This window comes from Myotis myotis, unplaced genomic scaffold (assembly GCF_014108235.1).
Source record: "Myotis myotis isolate mMyoMyo1 unplaced genomic scaffold, mMyoMyo1.p scaffold_m19_p_11, whole genome shotgun sequence".
Taxonomy (NCBI): domain Eukaryota; kingdom Metazoa; phylum Chordata; class Mammalia; order Chiroptera; family Vespertilionidae; genus Myotis; species Myotis myotis.
This window is the reverse complement of record NW_023416315.1, coordinates 30002909-30021966: the sequence shown is the minus strand read 5'-3', so window position 1 is coordinate 30021966 and position 19058 is coordinate 30002909. Positions and strand designations below refer to the sequence as shown.

The window sequence follows — 19058 nt, the reverse complement described above, 5'->3', positions numbered from 1 at the left end:
TTGTTTTTGTAAATGCCAGTTTTCAAATGGATGAACTTTCTAGTCCAGGCACTGCTGATAACACAAAGCAATGGAATTGCAAACATCAAGAATCATTTTGTACCATAAATTTATATTTTATGTATCCCCATTTTAAAGGCCTAGTAGCACTTTAGGATAAAGTTGCTTTGTTCAAAGCTTAGTCTGGTTTCACCCATTATTTAAAATCAGTTAAACCTGAAAAAGAGTGAAAACTGAGTTATCAGCTGTTAAAGTGTGTATACATTTTTGGGGATATCCTATCATTATTTGATATTTGGATATAGTGCAAACAGCATATAGAAATTGGAAACGATAGGTAAATCATTGTAGTTGATTCACTAATTATTATGTATAAGGATATAAACAATAATGTAGCCATCCTGGACCAAATATTCTTTATGTGATCAATGAATGAACTGTGCTTTCAGCAGCTAGAAACAGTTTTTGAGTATGAGGACCATATACTGATGTCAACATTTTATGACACTTCCCCCTTCCATGTGATAGTTTTATTTTTATTATTATTGATGAAAAAATGGCCGAAACCGGTTTGGCTCAGTGGATAGAGCGTCAGCCTGCGGACTGAAAGGTCCCAGGTTCGATTCCGGTCAAGGGCATGTACCTGGGTTGCGGGCACTTCCCCAGTGGGAAATGTGCAGGAGGCAGCTGATCGATGTTTCTCTCTCATCGATGTTTCTAACTCTCTATCTCTCTCCCTTCCTCTCTGTAAAAAATCAATAAAATATATTTAAAAAAAAAAAAGAAAAAGAAAAAATGCACATGTTCTTACGGATTTCTGACTTCCTGGCAAATACCCGGCAACACTCTTTCACCCTCACCCAGAATACTACAACCCTCAAGTTAGGAAAGGTCTAGAAAACCTGTGAGGTTAGACTTTTCAGAAAGGATGCATGAAGTGTTTATCAATGTTCCTGACTTATAATATGTACCTTATACATGTTATTATTCACTGTTATCATCACATTTATTTATTCCTAGAGGCCTGGTGCACACAATTCGTGCACGCGGGGGGGGGGGGGGGGAGGGCGGGGGGGGGGAGTTCCTTCAGCCTGGTCTACACCCTCTCCAATCTGGTACTGCTGGCTCCTAACCACTCGCCTGACTCCCTGCCTGATCGCTCCTAACCATCTCTGCCTCGGCCCCTGCCACTGTGGCTTTGTCAGGAAGGACATCCAGAAGATGTCTGGTCTAATTAGCATATTACCCTTTTATTAGTATAGATTCTAAATCCCTCTTCTGTATTTAAACATTTTCTCTGCCTCTCCTTCATAATATTCAAGTTGGTCCTGAAACTTATCTCCTACATGCCATACCTTATATCGGCTTTTGCCTCACCAGCTGCATCAGTTTTTGCCTTTCTCACTATTATGTGCTATTGATTCTTTTTCCCTTTCCATTTCTTGCATTTTGTTCTCTCAGTACCTTGTTATTTCCTTCACTCTCACCATTTTTATTATATTCTCTATGGATTATTTTTTCTCTACTCATCATCTTCCAAACCTTTTAGTGCCTCCTATGTATTATTTGCTTCCTTTTTTTTTCCCTTCAATACCTTGACCCAGTTGCTATGCGTATGTATAGCTGACACTCATTTCATGAAAGAGACATATTCCTGAAACTCTATGGTAAAAACAAACTTCTTGTAAACAAAATCTTTGTGTATGTATGAATAAACTTAATATTTAGCAATACCCCATTATGAAGCAAATTACCATGGCCTATCTCTTCTATAATTACACACACTAAACAAGTTATCCTAAGGTCCTGACAGCTCTTCTTTTTTACAACCTCTAAAGCCAACTCCATAAAGTATCTCTGACTCCAAATTTCCAGTACTTTTTGAAATATTAGGCTGAAAAATAGGGGGGGGGGGGCGGTGCGGAAATCCTGCATTTCCCCTTCCTCCTGATCTCTGACTCAGGTCCTATTGACTCAAGTATGCACCATTTTTCCCCCTTTTACTTTATTATTACTGTCTTTCTGCTCTTCCTGTTGTCATTCTTCTTGGTTCCAGCCTTGCCAGTCTCCACTCTCCCAGGCTGTCTCATCCTTTGCTTTACTTCTATTACAGATGGAGTGTTTCTAAGTTTAGCTCTATATCTAGCACCCTAGCTCCTTTTTTCCCAGAGTTGATGTTTGATTCAAGCTTACCTTTTCCTCATGCTTAAAAGGTAGCTTCCAGTTGACCTACTTGCAAACACAGAACACATACCTATGTCTATCCTGATGCTGATTATAATCTGTAATCTATTCCTATAAATCGATCATATCTTCTTTAGCACAAATGCCAAATAACATGATATTGTCAATATGAATACTTACACTCAGCATATTTCTGAAGTTGAGAAAATTCTGAGGGGCTCAGGTGGGCCCACTTCTCCTGGTTGGTCATGGTGGTGGTGAGGTGAGAAATTCTTTATTCGGGTGTTTGGCAGAATCCTATGCTTCAAATTTTCCACCAGGCATGTTTCATGATAAAATACCTCAAGCTTTCAATATATGGGATATGTCAACAGGAAACCACTGTAGGTGTGTTTCTCATTTCAATAATGCATTAAAACACTGCAAAAAGAGAAGCAGAAAGATCAAGAGATTAGCAATACTGCACAAAGGAAAACATTGACAAGCTATAGAATGTTAAGGATTTTTAGTTCCTAAATAATGTATTTTAAAGTTATCTATTTTGCATAATATTCCATCTTTAATTGCTTACTCATTCTTTTTTAAAAATATATTTTTCTTTATTTCAGAGAGGAGAGGAGCGAGAGATGGAAACATCAATGATGAGAGAGAATCATTGATCAGTTGCTTCCTGCACACCCCCTACTGGGATCAAGCCCAAAATCTGGGCATAGGCCCTGACCAGTAATGGAACTGTGTCCTCTTGGTTCATAGGTCGATGCTCAACCACTGAGCCACTGCAGCCGGGTTCAGTCACTCTTTAATGGCATTTACTTACATTTCCCAATGCAACTTCATAGAAATAAATATGATTAAGGCTACAAGATGTAAAAAAAAAATTAAGTCTAGATTCAGAAAAGGTTTTTTGGCTTAACTTTATAAACTCTACATTTGAAGAGTTGACAAGGATGTCATTTTTATTAATCTGAATTTATCAGTTTTTAATATCTAAACAAACAGTGTAAAACAATTCCAGACCTAAGTTCTTAAAAGAGGCTACATAGCCTTATAGTTCCCTGCACATACACTTTACTGGTGTACAAAATTTCCAACAATGGTTTGGAATGGCGCTCAGTAGCAGCACAAATATTCACAATCATGCAAATCACTTTAGGTGAATCATGTAAATTAGTTTTTTTCTAGCAGTAAAATACAGAGAAGAACTTTGTCCCGGCCAGTTGGTTGCTCAGTTGGTTGAGCATAGCCCCATGCACCACAAAACCACTGGTTCAATTCCTAGACAATGCACATGCCCAGGTGGTGGGAGAGAAGGAGGTAGCTGATAGATGTTTTTCTCTCCCTCGCCCTTCCTCTCTTTTTAAAATCACTAAAAAACAATAACTTTAATTTTATAAATATTTTAATCCCAATGAAATTTACCAAATTAAAGCAAATTCCAAATGTCTCACAGACTTGATAGTGACAGTAGATGATACTATTGGGAATCATGCTTAAAAATAAATCCCTAGATTGTCACAGACCTATATGCAGTGCTACATCAATAAAAACAAAGTGAAAAAACCTTGAGGTTTCAACAGAGACAATAATCAACTGCTCAGCAATCAACCAGACTGGCAGTATGATTGATATAGAAAACTAAAGGCCCAGTGCATGAAAATTTGTGCATTGGGGGTGGAGGGAGGTCCCTCAGCCTGGCCTGTGCCCTCTCACAGTCCGGGACTCCTCGGGGGATGTCCACCTGATGGCTTAGGCCCACTCCCTGGGGAATCTCGCCTAAGCTGGCAGTCAGACATCCCTCTGGCAGCCCGGGAGCCCTCAGGGGATGTCCGACTAAGCCGCATCAGACATCCTTAGCACTGTCAAGGAGGCAGGAGAGGCTACCACCACCACCTCTGTGCTCACAGCCATCAGCCCAGCTTGTGACTGAGCAGAGCTTCCCCTGTGGGAGCACACTAACCACCAAGGGGCAGCTCCTGTGTTGAGTGTCTGCCCCCTGGTGGTCAGTGCATGTCATAGTGACTGGTTGTTCTGCCATAAGGGTCAATTTGCACATTACCCTTTTATTATATAGGATGAAGTCTTTAAAAACAATTACTTAGGAGTTGATGCAATTTTATAATTAGAAGCAAGTTTATACAGATGGCATTCCTTAAAGCCATGGCACCTTTATTTTTCTTAGTCCCTAACCTTTTTCTTTATCTCTTTACTGTTTTCCATTATCAATCCCAGAACCGCACTGTCATATCCTGTCATCTTTGCCTTAGAAAACTGGTCTCATAGGTCTCATCTGTTCAGGGTTTCTGCACTCAGTTTTACAAGGTGATGGTTTTCTATTTAATTGGAAAGAAATGAAGATACAGCTGTGTTCACAGAAGCCAAAGTGCTAGATCTCTTTTTCCTCCCAGGGGATGCTCTTGCATCACAAGCATGACTCCGGGAAGCCACGCAAACTCACAGGAATGGAAACGTGTGATGGGCATTTCTTTGTGTCTTCTACCTAGTTTCTTCCTGCTGATTTCATCCTGCACATTGATTTCATCCTAATTATTTGCTTCTGTCTAGTTACATGCAGTTTGTGGGACTATGAAACAAGGTGTCCTGTTCTCTCCATCCACAGAGAGAGAGATGATTCAGTCACACTTGGCACATTAGACTTTGCCTCATGGGGCTTTCAATGTTGAGTGGATGACTCAAGGACAGAGTGAAAATAGTTGGGCCTACATAATCACAGCAATAATCGGATACTTGTCCCTGTCTGAGACTAACTCACCCGCTATCCTGTCACTTCTGGAAGCAAGCAGTATTATTTTAATACGTAATTAAATGGCCCAAAAAACAGTTTCTGCTTCCGACAACACAAACAACTGATGCTAATGACTCTTCATTTCTTTATTCAAAATGTTTAGTCAGCTCCTCGGTATGCCTGAAAACATTCTAGGCATTAGGAATACAACAAAGATCAAAATACATAAAAGATAAAAAATAATGCTAACGTCAACAATGTCAGCTTTATTAAGATTTTACAGTGTACACAGCACAATCCTAACAGAATTTGCATGTTAGATCACTGAATCTTCACAAAATGACTCTGTGAGGCACTGATTCTCCCATTCTGACAAATGAGGACACTGATGGGAATCTGTGATGGGAATCCGGTAGTTATTACAGAAACTTCTACAAGCCCATCCAATATTCAGTCTTTCTTGCTTCCTTGGTAACAGAGCCCTAACTGTATTGAATGAAAATATATCCATTCATACAACTACATTCCTCTGGTTCATTGCATGGAAAAGTGGCTACTAAGATGTAAGCAGATATTGGGTGAGGCTCTATTTGAGCTAACAGCTGGTGAGTGCCCTTTTAAGCATTTCCTCTTCTGCCAACTTCCTACCTGGAATGTGGACATGTTGGCAGCAAAATGAGCAGTTTATTGTACTACTGAGGTAACTTTTAGAAAGAACGCCATTTACTAAGAATGGTCACATTCCATAAAGTAGACCAGGGGAAGGCACACAGCTGACTGCGGAAATTTGGCCAACAACCAATTTTGTAAATAAAGTTTTATTGGACACAGATGCACCTATTAGAGAATCCAGCAAGAGGCCAGTTTTTGAAGGGAGATTAATGTAACATAAAAAGGTATGGGCTTTACCATGAAGGTAGTAAGGAACAATGAAAAGTACTATAAAAAAAGGCCAGATGGTTGATCACTTTGGAAAAATGTCAATGTCTTCATTTACTTTCTTGCCTTCTTTCTCACTTATATTGTTGTGATAGCTTCCTAACTGCCCCCCTCAACTCCCTCTGTTCCTTTATAAGGCCTAGTCCTTGAAGTCCAGGAGCAGTCATAATAAACTAAGTCTGAAAAAACACCACCAATAAGTTAATTAAATGACTAATTAGTTAATTATAGCTTTCCACTGACTCTAGAATTTATTACATTTTTTCAGTTAATTAAGTATAAGAAACTCAAATTTAAAATGACTAATTATGTAAATAATTCATATTTTTACAGGAATGCTGTTTCTCAGCAGTCTCACCTGGTCAGTCAATTTAAAATTGAACACTTAATTATACCATCTTTCCATTTTGCTTTTACTTGTTTGAATATGACACCTTATCATTAAATATTTAACTTATTTATAGCACTTAACATTTGTCTTCCCATTCAGGAATTATGGGCAGCATGAGTGATTTTGAGTCCTGATCCACAAAAAGGACAAAGCAACTAAAAATATTTATTGGTTTTTCCCTTGATAATCATCTAAATGTATTTAGTATATTCTGTATCACCATCCTCTTCTGTGTGCTAAGATATAAGCCTGAAGAGGGCAGATTTTTGTCTGTAATCTTCATTGCTATTTCCTAAGTGCTTAGAAAAGTAGTTGGTATATAGTAGTTGGTCAATAACTATTTGTAGAATAAATTCACTTATATGCTTTTTTCATAAACAAAAACTTGGGTAGGAGAGTTAGAAGGAGCCTCTGAAATTGAGAACGAGAAAATGGTATATAAAAAAGGGGTACAGGGACAGAAGTCCCTATGGGTTTTACTTTCCTTAGAGGCTATACCCCTTTTCTTAAACTAAATGGACATAAACAAAAGAAGATGTACTTGGGGATAAAAACTTCCATAGCTGCAAACAAAAAGGCTTTATTTCACATGGTTTGTAAGGTATTTTCTTTGTTGTTAGATATTACTAACTCCATATAAACAAACATCATTCCCAAGGAATGCCATAATTAAGATGTAAGTTAACCAATTTATAAAAAGAACAAATTACACATGATCATCAGAGCTATATTTTTATATTTTAAATATATTTTTTATTGATTTCAGAGAGGGAGTGGGAGAGATAGAACCATCAATGATGAGAGAGAATCAGCTGCCTCCTTCACCTCCCACCCCCTTACTGGGAATTAAGCCCAAACCTGGGCATGTGCCCTTACAGGGAATAGAACTGTGACCTCTCAGTTCATAGGTCGAAGCTCAACCACTGACCCACACTGGCCAGGCAGAACTATCTTTTTATATATGAAAATATTTTTCAATATCTAACAAAATTACTTAGTTTTCTTTTCTCTAGCATGATCTTTTCAACTTAGGTCTTCATTTTCACTATCAAGAACAGCTTCTCTGAATTGATCTAATCATCCAGTTTGCATCTTAACAAAAGGTTGTTTTTTTAAAAAAATATATTTTATTGATTTTTTTTTTTACAGAGAGGAAGGGAGAGGGATAGAGAGTTAAAAACATTATGAGAGAGAAACATCAATCAGCTGCCTCCTGCACACTCTCTACTGGGGATGTGCCTGCAATCAAGGTACATGCCCTTGACCGGAATCGAACCTGGGACCCTTTGGTCTGCAGGCTGATGCTCTCCACTGAGCCAAACCGGTTAGGGCTATTTTATTGATTTTTTACAGAGAAGAAGGGAGAGAGATAGAGAGTTAGAAACATCGATGAGAGAGAAACATCGATCAGCTGTCTTCTGCACACCGTCTACTGGGGATGTGCCCACAACCAAGGTACATGCCCTTGATCGGAATTGAACCTGGGACCTTTCAGTCCGCAGGCTAATGCTCTATCCACTGAGCCAAACCAGTTAGGGCTTAACAAAATGTTTTAAGATAGTAAAAGGCACCCCTGAAGGACTCTTTGGATTTTAATTTGGCTTATTTTTAAGACCAACAAGCTTAGAATACAACCTGTCTTTCTCATCCTACTCCTAGTGAAAGTCTTTAGCTTCTCACAATTCTGGGAGTTCCAACTCTCATTATGTGATGCAACATGTAGCAGATGATAGATAGATAGATAGATAGATGATAGATAGATAATAGATAGATGATAGAGAGAGAGATTAGATAGATGATAGATAGATAGATAGATAGATAGATAGATAGATAGATAGATAGATAGATAGATAGAGGTATAGATGATATATATATATATATATATATATATATATATAGAGAGAGAGAGAGAGAGAGAGAGAGAGAGAGAGAGAGAGAGAGAGAGAATGAGTAGGGAAGAAGGTTTTCCCAGACAAATCTTTTAAACTAGTTGAACTGGCATATCAGAAGTCTGTGTATAGAGAAATGTGGCATGTGTAATATTAAATCAAGAGGTATAGCTATTCTTATGACTCAGAAAGAGATGGGAACAATGATAGCATTTCTATAGCCTCTGCCCCTTCGTAAATGTCTAGAAAGAGAATGGCAATGTTCAGCTTGGATTCCCTTTGGTGCATTCAAAGACCCCCATTGCTCCCAAAGGGGCTTTCGTTAGGCACATAAATGAATAGCAGAAAGGATCCACTGCTGGAAAGCAGTCTGATTCTGGCATTCTCATCTAATCACTGGATGTGCTACTTATGTTGGTGCAGTTGGAGAAGGCTGTTTGGCCTATTTTACCTTGGCTAAAGCACATTCACCATAATTAGGGAAGGAAACCAATCTCCTCATGAAGAAGCCACAGGCGATGTCTAAATAAACAAATCTGATGGATTGAAAGCATGTTTGTTAGTCACATTAAGTGTAGATTTCTAAAAAATCATTAAAAGTAAGCATTGTTATAGCTGAAAATCACTGAATAAAGCTAATACACATTAAGGTACACTGAAGACTCTGTGCCTATTAATTTAAGGTAGTTTGAGGACTGAAAATATTTACTGAGTCTCAAGGGTAATGAACCTCAACATATAAAGTTAAGTAATGAAAAAATCTTAGGAGTGAAAAAGGATGAGGGCCAAAATATCAATCATAGAACTTCTGAAAGAAAAGTAGGATAAACTTAAATGAGATATTGATGCTATCACTTGATTTATAATTTCTTGTTCATTTATCCATGAAAAGAAGTCTAAATTAAAACCCAATGGCACTCTGCCAGATGCTAGGGATATAGTTATAAGTAAAACAGATATGGTCTTCGAGCTCTTACATCTTGGTTAAGCAGCTCTTACACTAAGCAAACCACCTACACAAATAAATAACTGAGAACTCTGATAAGTTACATGGGACAAAAAGGCAATGGAATCCTATGAGAGAGAATAATAGGAACACTGATATATATTAAGAGATTCAGAGCATAAACCATCGAGAACATTTTATTTAAACTAAATGATGAAAGTTGAGTAACAGCTGTAAACGAGAGTGAGAAGAAAAACATTCTGAGCAGAAGCTTATAAGTGAGAGAGAAAAGAAAAAAGAAGAAACTAGAAATAGAAGATCTGCAAAGAAGGCAAATGTGACTGGAATCTGGTGAGCAAGAGGGAAAGTGCCACAAGACCAAACTGGAAAAACAGATAAAAGCTACATCATGAAGGACATGTGAGAATTTATCATAAGTAAGTTATGAAGCCCTGGAAGTATTCTGAGCAGCAGATATACATGATCCATACTTCTGTTTTAGAAGTCTGTTCTGATCAATGGATTAGAGGACAAGAATGAAAATGGGAGGACAAAGAGGAGGCTGTTTCCGTATTGGATGATAGCTGGCAGTAACTTAACTGGGGAAATGGTAGTAATAATAAAGGTTAAGATGCCAAACTCAAGATATATTTTTGAGGCAGGATTTGATAATAAATAGGATATATGGTATGCAGGATGAAATGACCAAGAATGACTCCTGGATGCTAAGCAAAATAAGCCAGTCAGAGAAAGGCAAGTATCACATGATCTCACTCATAAGTGGAATCTAATATACAAAATAGATCCAAAAATATAGAAGCATGAAACAGATTGCTGAATCTCAGAGGCGGGGGCAGGAGGGGGCAGGAAGAGATTAACGGAAGAACTTATTTGCATATATGCATAACCCATGGATACAGACAATAGTGCAGTGAAGGCCTGGCAAGAGGTGAGGGGCGGGTATAAGAGGTCAATGGGGGGAAAATGGGGACATCTGTTGAATACGTTCAACAATAAAGATTAAAATTAAAAGAATGACTCCTATAGTTTTGGCTTGAGCACAGGGTACAGAAAGGTGGAGTTTTGAGAATTCTAAATCCTGAATTAGTGCCATGTTTGAGAATAAGACAAAAAACAACAGTTTTGTTTTGGGATGTGTTAAATCTGAGAAGACACCTAAACTGGAAGGACTAGTAGCTAATGAGACAAGCCAAGGGCTAAAAAGAAGAGAGCAAGAGGTATGATATTGTGAGTTGTCTGGTATAGATGATATGTGAAGATGCAGGGAGGCATAAATGTCCCTCGTGTGGCAGCTATGTAGCTGTATTGTTAACCTCTGCCTTCCAGAAAGAACTTGTATTTAGCAGCAAACAGTGCAGTTATAGCCCATAGTCTCCTCTTATAGCCTTCAGAATCCAATCAGCTTTTAAACCAAGGTCACAGTCAGGGGGGCAATGACTAACGATGATGAATGTACTAAAGCCATGACATTTTGGTACAATGGAAGGACTCCTTTAATAACCCAAATTTGCTTCAGAACTCCCCATTGCATGGGCTGAGACTTTGTCAGATCTGTATTCTGATCTGAAGCTATTCACGACCAATCCTGCATACCCCACCTCCTTTCTTTTCTTGGGTATCATGTTTGAAGACTCTTTCTGCCCAAAGGGCTTTACTTCCTTTTAATTTTTCACAGGAATAATTTCCTTATAAGCCTTTGTATCCCTAACTCCATCTCAGTGTTTGTTTCCTGGTGAAGAATCCACTTAAAATGGGTAATGTGAATTTAATAAAATTATCATTTAGGAAGTGTACACAGGGCTTAGGAAAGCTAATAGCAGCTGATGCAGTATTCTGCTCTAGCAAAACCTGGGATTTTATTGACCCTAAACCTGAAAGGAATAGGGCTATTGCAGCAAAGAAAACCCAGAGTAGCTATATATACAGGATCATCTAATAGAGCCACAGACGGAGATAGCAGGGCACACCCCTCTTTCAATTGACTTAGCTGGTAAGAGGTGGGGAAATGACTTCCCTGACCTTGTCCTCCTCCAACTCCCTAGTCTCCTCCAGTGCCTCACACTGATCAAACCCAGTCAGAAGCCAGAGGTCAAAGAAACCATTGGTACAGAGTCTGTAAAATAGCCTCATGAGGCACAGAACAAAATGGGAAGAAGATGGAATCTGAAAGGGCTGGGGAGTATGGTGTTGACACCCCTGTTTAATAACCTGGTTATTATTTAACAGGAAAGGTGTAAAAGGAGAGACCAAATAATAAAGGCATGCCATTCACACAGCTTTGCCCAAAAGTTGCTTTTAACATTCTCCAAGTCATTCCCGCAGATTGATGGGAGAAGGGACTGGAAAGAGGCAGCTTTAGAGGCATGCCCAGTGAGGTCTGAGAGACCTGGGAAGGTGCCTTCCTATCTACCCCTCAATCACACCTGAAAGCCAGGCAGTGGCCAAGATGGGTGTGGTCTCTGCAAGCTCCCTAAACCTGAATAGTTAAACTTCCAAACAACAGAAGTTCCAGCTGCACCTTTTCCAGGACAGGCTTAGGGGGCAGGGGGCTGTGGAACCCAAGAAATGTAACTTGACACAAATAATTTTCTACCCCATCCTCCTGGGGGGTCGGGGGGGGGGCTTCTGAAAATGTCCCAAGAACTTCTACCTCTCCTCCCGCTGCCAAATGACAGGAGAGTTTCACCCTCCAGCATCAGCGTGAGAAAGTGGGCCCAGGACAAAGCTCCACGGGGTTCCCATATTTAGGGATTCAAAGTAGAAAAAGAACCCCCCAAAGCAACAAGCAACCAAACAAAAAACCCTAAAATATTGTATCAAAGAGACAACAGAAGAGGAAGAAAAAAACCCTTCAAGGAGATGTTAGAAAAGCACTTTTCAAGAGTTGCTGAGCACTTAAATAAGACGAAGTCGGAAACATGCAATATCAACATGATGGGCACTGGCGACCTTAGCATAACAATTTCTCTGAGTCAGAGCAAGTGAAATTGGAGTGGGTTGCATAATAGAATTGAGTTTGGGAAGACTGTGAATGTTATCAACTCTTTGAGAAGTGTGATTTTGAAGAGCAGTTAACAGCCAAAAGTAGCTACATGGAGATGAATGTGGAATCAAGAAATTTTTGTTGTTGTTTGTAGGAATCACTGAAACACATTTTAAAATTGAAGAGAAGGGTTTATAGTGAGAATGGTTCAAGTGTCTGAAGAGAAAAAATCTGATCGCTGTTTCAAAGTCCTTAAAAAGGACTTCAAAAAGTTTCCAAGAGCACGATGAGGTAAGTTCCAGAAAATATGTGAGGGCCAACATTGATCTTAACAATGAGTACAGATGCAAGCAGTTTTGTAGATTTGGTGCTCAGAAAATGTAAGCTTTCTGGTTGATGACTTCTGGTTTCTCAATGATATAAAAGTCTCAGTGATTAGTTGAGAGTGTACTTCTGCAATGATGGGGGAAGAGAACAATAATGGGGAAGATATGAAAAAAATATATACAGATGTGGTAAAGTGAACTCGCTAAAAGCAGGTAGTAAGAACAGCAGAGTTAAAAGCCAACGGGATAGTACTATTTATTCATTTAGAACTCTAACAGCTTAATTTTAAATTATTGATTTATAGACTAAGGCATCAAATGGGCATTATTCATTTTCTTATCCTACCACTTTTGAATCAGATAGACCTGTACTCTCGCTCAAGTTCCAAACTGTCTCTCTTCCCTATGTAAAGTGAATCACTTAACCTGTCTGAGTTTTAATTCCTCTCTCATGACAAGTGGCTAATACCACCTACCTCCTGTAGGTATTTTAGCATTTAATAAAATAACATGTGCATAGTACATAAGATTCTCAATAAAGGCTATTTTCTCCTTGCTTTTGTAAGCAAGGTTTTAGGATTAAATGTGAACATATATACATGATACATATGTGGGAAATAGATTGGAAGTTAACAAACCTTTCAGAAGATTTATATGGGTGGCTTAATATAAGATTCATAACTTATCTTTGGACTCCACTGACACATTAAAAATCTAAAATAATAAATTAAAGGGAAATCTTTGGTGACACAAAACAGGGATGTATATCAAGTTTTATATTGTCTACATTTTGGAGTCATAGTTTTGAACTTGAATTATTTTATTCTTAAGTAAATTTTCAATTTTCTTTCTTTTCACATATAGATTTAAGGAGAACAACTTTTTTTATTTTTTTATTTTTTTATTGATTTCGAGAGGAAGGGAGAGGGAGAGCTAGAAACATCAATGATAAAAGAGAATCATTGATTGGCTGCCTCCTGCATGCCCCACACTGGGGATCAAACCGTGACCTCCTGGTTCATAGGTCAACACTCAACCACTGAACCACGCTGGCTGGGCAGGAGAACAACTCTTAGAATAGAGACTGGAGAGTTGGGTGAAACTGGTGATCATGCATGGGGTAGAACCTTTATCAATATGAAATAATGAATGTAAAAGTACTCTGGTAGCTTTTACTTTTCAAGAATGACCACAATAACTCACATCTCATATACCCTTCTAGAAGACTGCTAACCCCATTTATAACAGATGGTATCTCCTCCCCTTGTACTTGTGAATAGCTTTATGATGGCCTTAACCAAAAGATTATCGCAGAAGTGATGCTTTGTGACTTCTGTCATTAGATTCCCAAAATATCACACTTTAGTTTTGCTTGCTTTCTTGGGACACTTGCTCTAATTAGCACATTCTAAAAAAGCCCAATCTAGCCCATGTAAAGAGCCCACTCAGAGACACCATGCACAGGTACACCAGCCAACAGCCCAGATGAAGTCCCAGTCAACAGCCAGTGTCAACACCCAAATATGTGACTAAAGAAGCCTTCAAATGATTCCAGCCCAAGGTGTCTTCCCAGGTGAGGCACCAGATAGAGTGAAACAGAGACAAGCCAATTCATTACGTCCATTGTAAAGCCTGACCCACTGAATCCATAAGCACAACAAAATGGTTGTTTAACAGAACTAAGAATTTGGTGGTTTGTTATGAAATAGTAACTACAACAATTGACTTAGGACAATATTGAACACATAAAAAGTACCAAAAATATTATTACTTTAATATTATTATTACTAGAGGCCTGATGCACGAAAATTCGTGCAAGAGTAGGCCTTCCTTCCCCCGGCTGCAGGCACCAGCTTCCCTCCAGCACCCGGGACCCAAGCTTCCCTCCTCCGGCCGCCTGCAAGCACCCAGGACCCGGGCTGGCTTCCCTCCAGCCCTAGCTTTGTCAGGAAGGACTCCCAGAATGACGTCTGATCTAATTTGCATATTACCCTTTTATTATTATAGATATTTTTGCATATGCTGAATATAGTGTGGTGTGTGTGTGTGTGTGTGTGTGTGTGTGTGTGTATTTAACTCTTCAATTACCATTCTTACAGTTTATGGTCAAGTTAATATTGTTATCAATTTTCCATTTCCCTCTCAAGTGAGGAATAAAGTCTTTGGGAGTTGAGTATAAATATTTAACCTAAGTTTTCATCTAACTTTGAACTTTAAAGCACTGTTTTGCTAAAAGACTAAGAATCATGGAATAAAAAATAAGAACCTAGCAGAATGAAATAGAAAAAGGAAAAGACCTTGAACCTAAAAAAAAAAAAAAATTCATTTTGCAAGTCTTTTTTTTTTTCTTTTTTGGTTGTTGTATTGACAGAAAACAAGGCCTATTTCCATTTATGTCTTTTATAAATATTTTCCAAATACAAATATAAGCCCAACTAAAGAGGAGAAAACAAAACAAAAAAAAAGAATAAAGGTTAACCACTTACTTCCACCCTCAAGAAGGAATACTGATTAAGGAAGAAGCAACTAGGTGACTTTTTCCAATCTATCTGACCTGGGACTTTTTCAATAGGAACAGGTATTTCCTAGAATGTTGACTATTCTATATTGATAAATTTCTCATTGCTTTTTTCCATGCCCAGCTTAAGAAAGCAAAAATTCACTAAAAATAATTATCAAACCATCAACCCCTCTCCAGAGCAGTCTCTGATAAAATACATGCAGGCTTTGTATTGAATTAAGGACACATGTGCTTATACTTTTCTTCTATTAATTAAAAAATAATAAATCCAGCCCCATGTACTTCCTGGAAATTGATGATTGCTGGGGAGGAACTAATATCGTCCAAACCTTTAATCCCCCGAAAATAATCAACTCTAATGCTGTTATTCAACTTCAAGTTGGAGTACAAAACAGCCGAAGGGGAATCATTATTGAAGTACGCTGGGGACCTTTTCACCAAATCAAATTTGATGTCTGTTCTGAGAAACAACTATTGCTTGCAGTAAATCCGCAGTAGAAAAACAGAGAGCTGTATTTAATTTACAGACACAGAGATAGATGTCAGCAATAAAACAATACATATTTTGGCCATATCTAGTTTTGTTTTCCTCTAAGAAAACTCTTTCTTAAACTTTCCATGTACACCATGGTTCAGCAAAAGCAGTGTTAAAAAACAATTATTTTCTCTTTCATTGCTCTTTTGTTGTTAATATTTGTATATAAAATGTTGTTAATATTTGTATATAAAATGTTACCCTTCCCTGCTTTATAAAACATTAAATATTTAATTACAAAGGGTTCAGATTAGTAATGTTTTAACCATAAACTGTAGAAGTAAACAGGTGGAACTTCTGGAATATAACCAGTTTTCTTTCAAATGTATCTTACAAATGATGATTAGTTTAAATTTCTCTTGATATTCTGCAATCAAAATATACATTGGCTCCATCCCTCAGGTCACTGTATAACTGTAACACCTTTATGATAATCTCCCCACCCTCTTTATTCAATTTTAGGACTTTAATCAAGCACTTTAATCTCTCCAAAAGCCCATCCACATAGTGACTCCCACATTGGACATCCTTTAATAGTTCTCTTCATTACCTATGGATAATGCCCAATTTTCATAAAGCTAGGTTATTCAACCACAAACTTTAAATTAGCTAAAAGGGTGCCATTTTAGTAAGGTAAGTTGGGAGCCATATCCTAAAACTGTCACTTTGAATAATATTTAACTTCTTCATATCCTATTCATACCTTGGGCAAAATGACAGTACAAATGGTCTCAGGAAGACTGTTTATTATGTAAGGCTTCCAGTGCTCATCACATCCTCCATGTTTATTACCGACAATAACTGAACTGAAAGAAGGATGGTTTCATATGTTTTTTGTTCATTTGTTTGTTTATTCTTAACCTGTAGAACTATCTACATATATAAAAGGCTAATATGCTAAGTATCCAACCTTCCAAGTATTGACATCAAGTAGCAACGCCCAGCTTCCTCTCCCTAGCAACTAGCCTCCTTGCAGTTTCTTCAGCCCAGAAACGCGACTTGCTTTATAAGCCGGTGTAACCAAATGTCTGTAAAGCATTTTCATGTGCCTCATTTGATCCTCACAGAAGTTCTGGAGTAGGTAGATAAGAGACTCATTGGAATCCTATTTTCTTTTCATTAGCCAGAAAAAGGAGATTTAGAAAGCTTAGAAACTTGACCCAACTGAAAAGAAGTAAGAAATGGTGGACCTTGAAAATAACCTCAGATTTTCTCACTGTGCAGAATATAGTCAAACACTGCTGCAGTTAAATATTTTACCTTTTGTTCTCCCCTGCATGATCTAATTGTAGATCATGCTTTGTGTTGACATTTACTGCTGTGTTGCTGACAATTACCTGAAAGAGAAGTTGGGGTGCTTCACTGGGCTGGAAAAAGTTTAGCTAAATCAGAAAGCGGGTCTAATTAATCAAGTTTATTCTATATCTATAAAAGGCTAAGTTGACTTGCACATGCATTATACATAGAAAGCTCTCACTGGTGCCAATTACACACGTGTGTTTCCATATGTCATTGTCAATTGTGAATTTGGTTGACATGTCTATTATGAAGGGCATACAGTGATATTAAAATATTTCTTATAATTAATTTCCTTTCAATGTGCATGAATTCATGCACCAGGTCACTAGTATCAATATAATTACAAAAGAACAAATTAACTAATGAAATTAGTCTGCTGTGCATGTTATTTGGCCTAAAGAAAAAAAAATACATTAAAAGTTTTTATAACAAAAGACAGATCTTAAAATATTGAGTAAAATTCAATGAATAATTGCTGGGTGGAAGCATGATAAGGTACAATACATTGAAGAGAGTCTGCAGAACATCCTTCAAAAACCAGAAATGCTGACAAACTGAACCATATGACAAAGGTTTTAATGTAGGTTCCTAAAAAAAAAGGTATTGAAATTAAATTACTCTTTTTGAAAAAGATCCAGGGGGTGAAATGTGGTTGTAGTATTATAAATCAGGTCTGTCTCAAAAAAGATTGGCAAGCAGCAGTAGCTGTTTGGAGTAACACCTCTGACACCTCTGGTTAGAGTGGCCTAAATTTAGCAGCCCTTGGAAATCCAGGGAGAACCTGCATCACCAGTGAGATCTGCTTTCAACTAACAGATTCCTTCTTCAAGGTTCTTTCAGAGAGAGTGTAACCAGACAATCAATGGGTCCATGTTGCCTGTCACTACTTAACCAGCGATAGGGTTGAATCATAGGAGTGTTTATTCCAATACTGCCTGCACTACGGGAGAGCAGCAGGTCATCAACAAAAATCTGCTCTGCCCCTCCCCATAAGCCAGCTGCTTATATTGGGTGCCAGGGTCCTGCCCCAGCAGGTCCAGGGGTTCCCAAAGGCGTAGATGGAGTCGGCGAAGAAGGAAGGACACAGAGACAGTGTTCAGTTGATCAGCAGCCTATCCAGGATCTCCAGCCAGGATCTCCAGCCAAGTTCTGGTCTGGATCTCCAGAGAGGTTCTGCTTAGGATCTCCAGCCAGGTTCAGTCACCAGGTTCTAGTCAGGTTCTTTTGCCAATTTCTGTAGTCAGGTTCAGTCCAGGATCTTTTGCCATGTTCTCTCCAGCAAAGTTCTTCTGTCTGTAGGTTCTGTGTAGGTTCTGTCTTCTAAGTTCTGTGTGTAGGTTCTGTCTTCTTCCTTCTGTCTTCTGAGTTCTGTCTCTTTCTGTCTTGTTACATCTGTATTTATACCAGTTGATTCAATCCTATCAATCTCTATTACAAAGGTTAGGGTGTTTCTTATCTCCATTCCAGGGAGTAAAGATTATGTAGCTTAAGCATGATTATTCATAGTTAAAGTGATTAATTACCGGCCTGGCACTTAGTTGAGGGGTTTTATTCCCTCCCTAACTTCAGGGGAAAATCCTTACTTGGGGAAACAACCTTACTCAGAGAGGCGACCTTGGTTAAAACACATAGTGCCAAGAAGGTGAGTAAACATATTAAGAACAGTATGCCATATATGCCATGTCCCTTGAAACAGCAAGGATGGACCGGCTCCCGGCAACTGGGTAGAAGGGCAAAGAGTACATGGGGAAGTAGACAAAAGGATATGCCAAATGGGAAGTTAACAGGTAATGCAGGCTGGAGATTTGCAAAGGCCTGTGGGTATGCAAAGGCTGGGGGTCTTCAAAGGGCTGTAGGCTCTGGTTTCTGCAACTAGGTTGTTAATCCTTCCATGATAATAGGCAGCTCCCTGATGGGGAGGGTGGGCTGCATTTCCAGGTGAGCTCCCAGGTTCCATACAACTCTCAGCCAGGTTAGAATGTGCCTTCTTTAATCATAAAAAACAATCACAGTTAATAGAGCACAATTAATATTTCTTACAATTATAGCTGGTCCCCAAAATTCTATTTCTGCCCCTATCAAGAGGATACATATTTCCTTCCACTTAGGTATTTAATTTTACTCTAGAGATTTTTGTTACAAATATGTGTCTATGACATATTGGAAAAGGAACAGGAACTAGAAATTTGATTATGTAAATCTGTATTTCCATTAACCAAAATACCCGACTCCCAACACAAACACATGTACATGCCCACACACATATATACACAGACTCATA

The 19058-nt window shown here is 38.4% G+C and overlaps 1 protein-coding gene across 3 annotated transcripts in view; it reads right to left on the bottom strand.

Annotated features, from left to right (window-relative positions):
• Window positions 1–19058, bottom strand: part of DGKB (diacylglycerol kinase beta) — a 527879-nt gene that overhangs the window by 465717 nt on the left and 43104 nt on the right. For all 3 annotated transcript variants that reach the window (XM_036328013.1, XM_036328012.1, XM_036328014.1), the window contains exon 2: window positions 2365–2604. In XM_036328013.1, the coding sequence (XP_036183906.1) occupies window positions 2365–2434 (70 nt within the window). In that variant the 5' untranslated portion in view covers window positions 2435–2604. The remainder of the gene's footprint in view (window positions 1–2364; window positions 2605–19058) is intronic.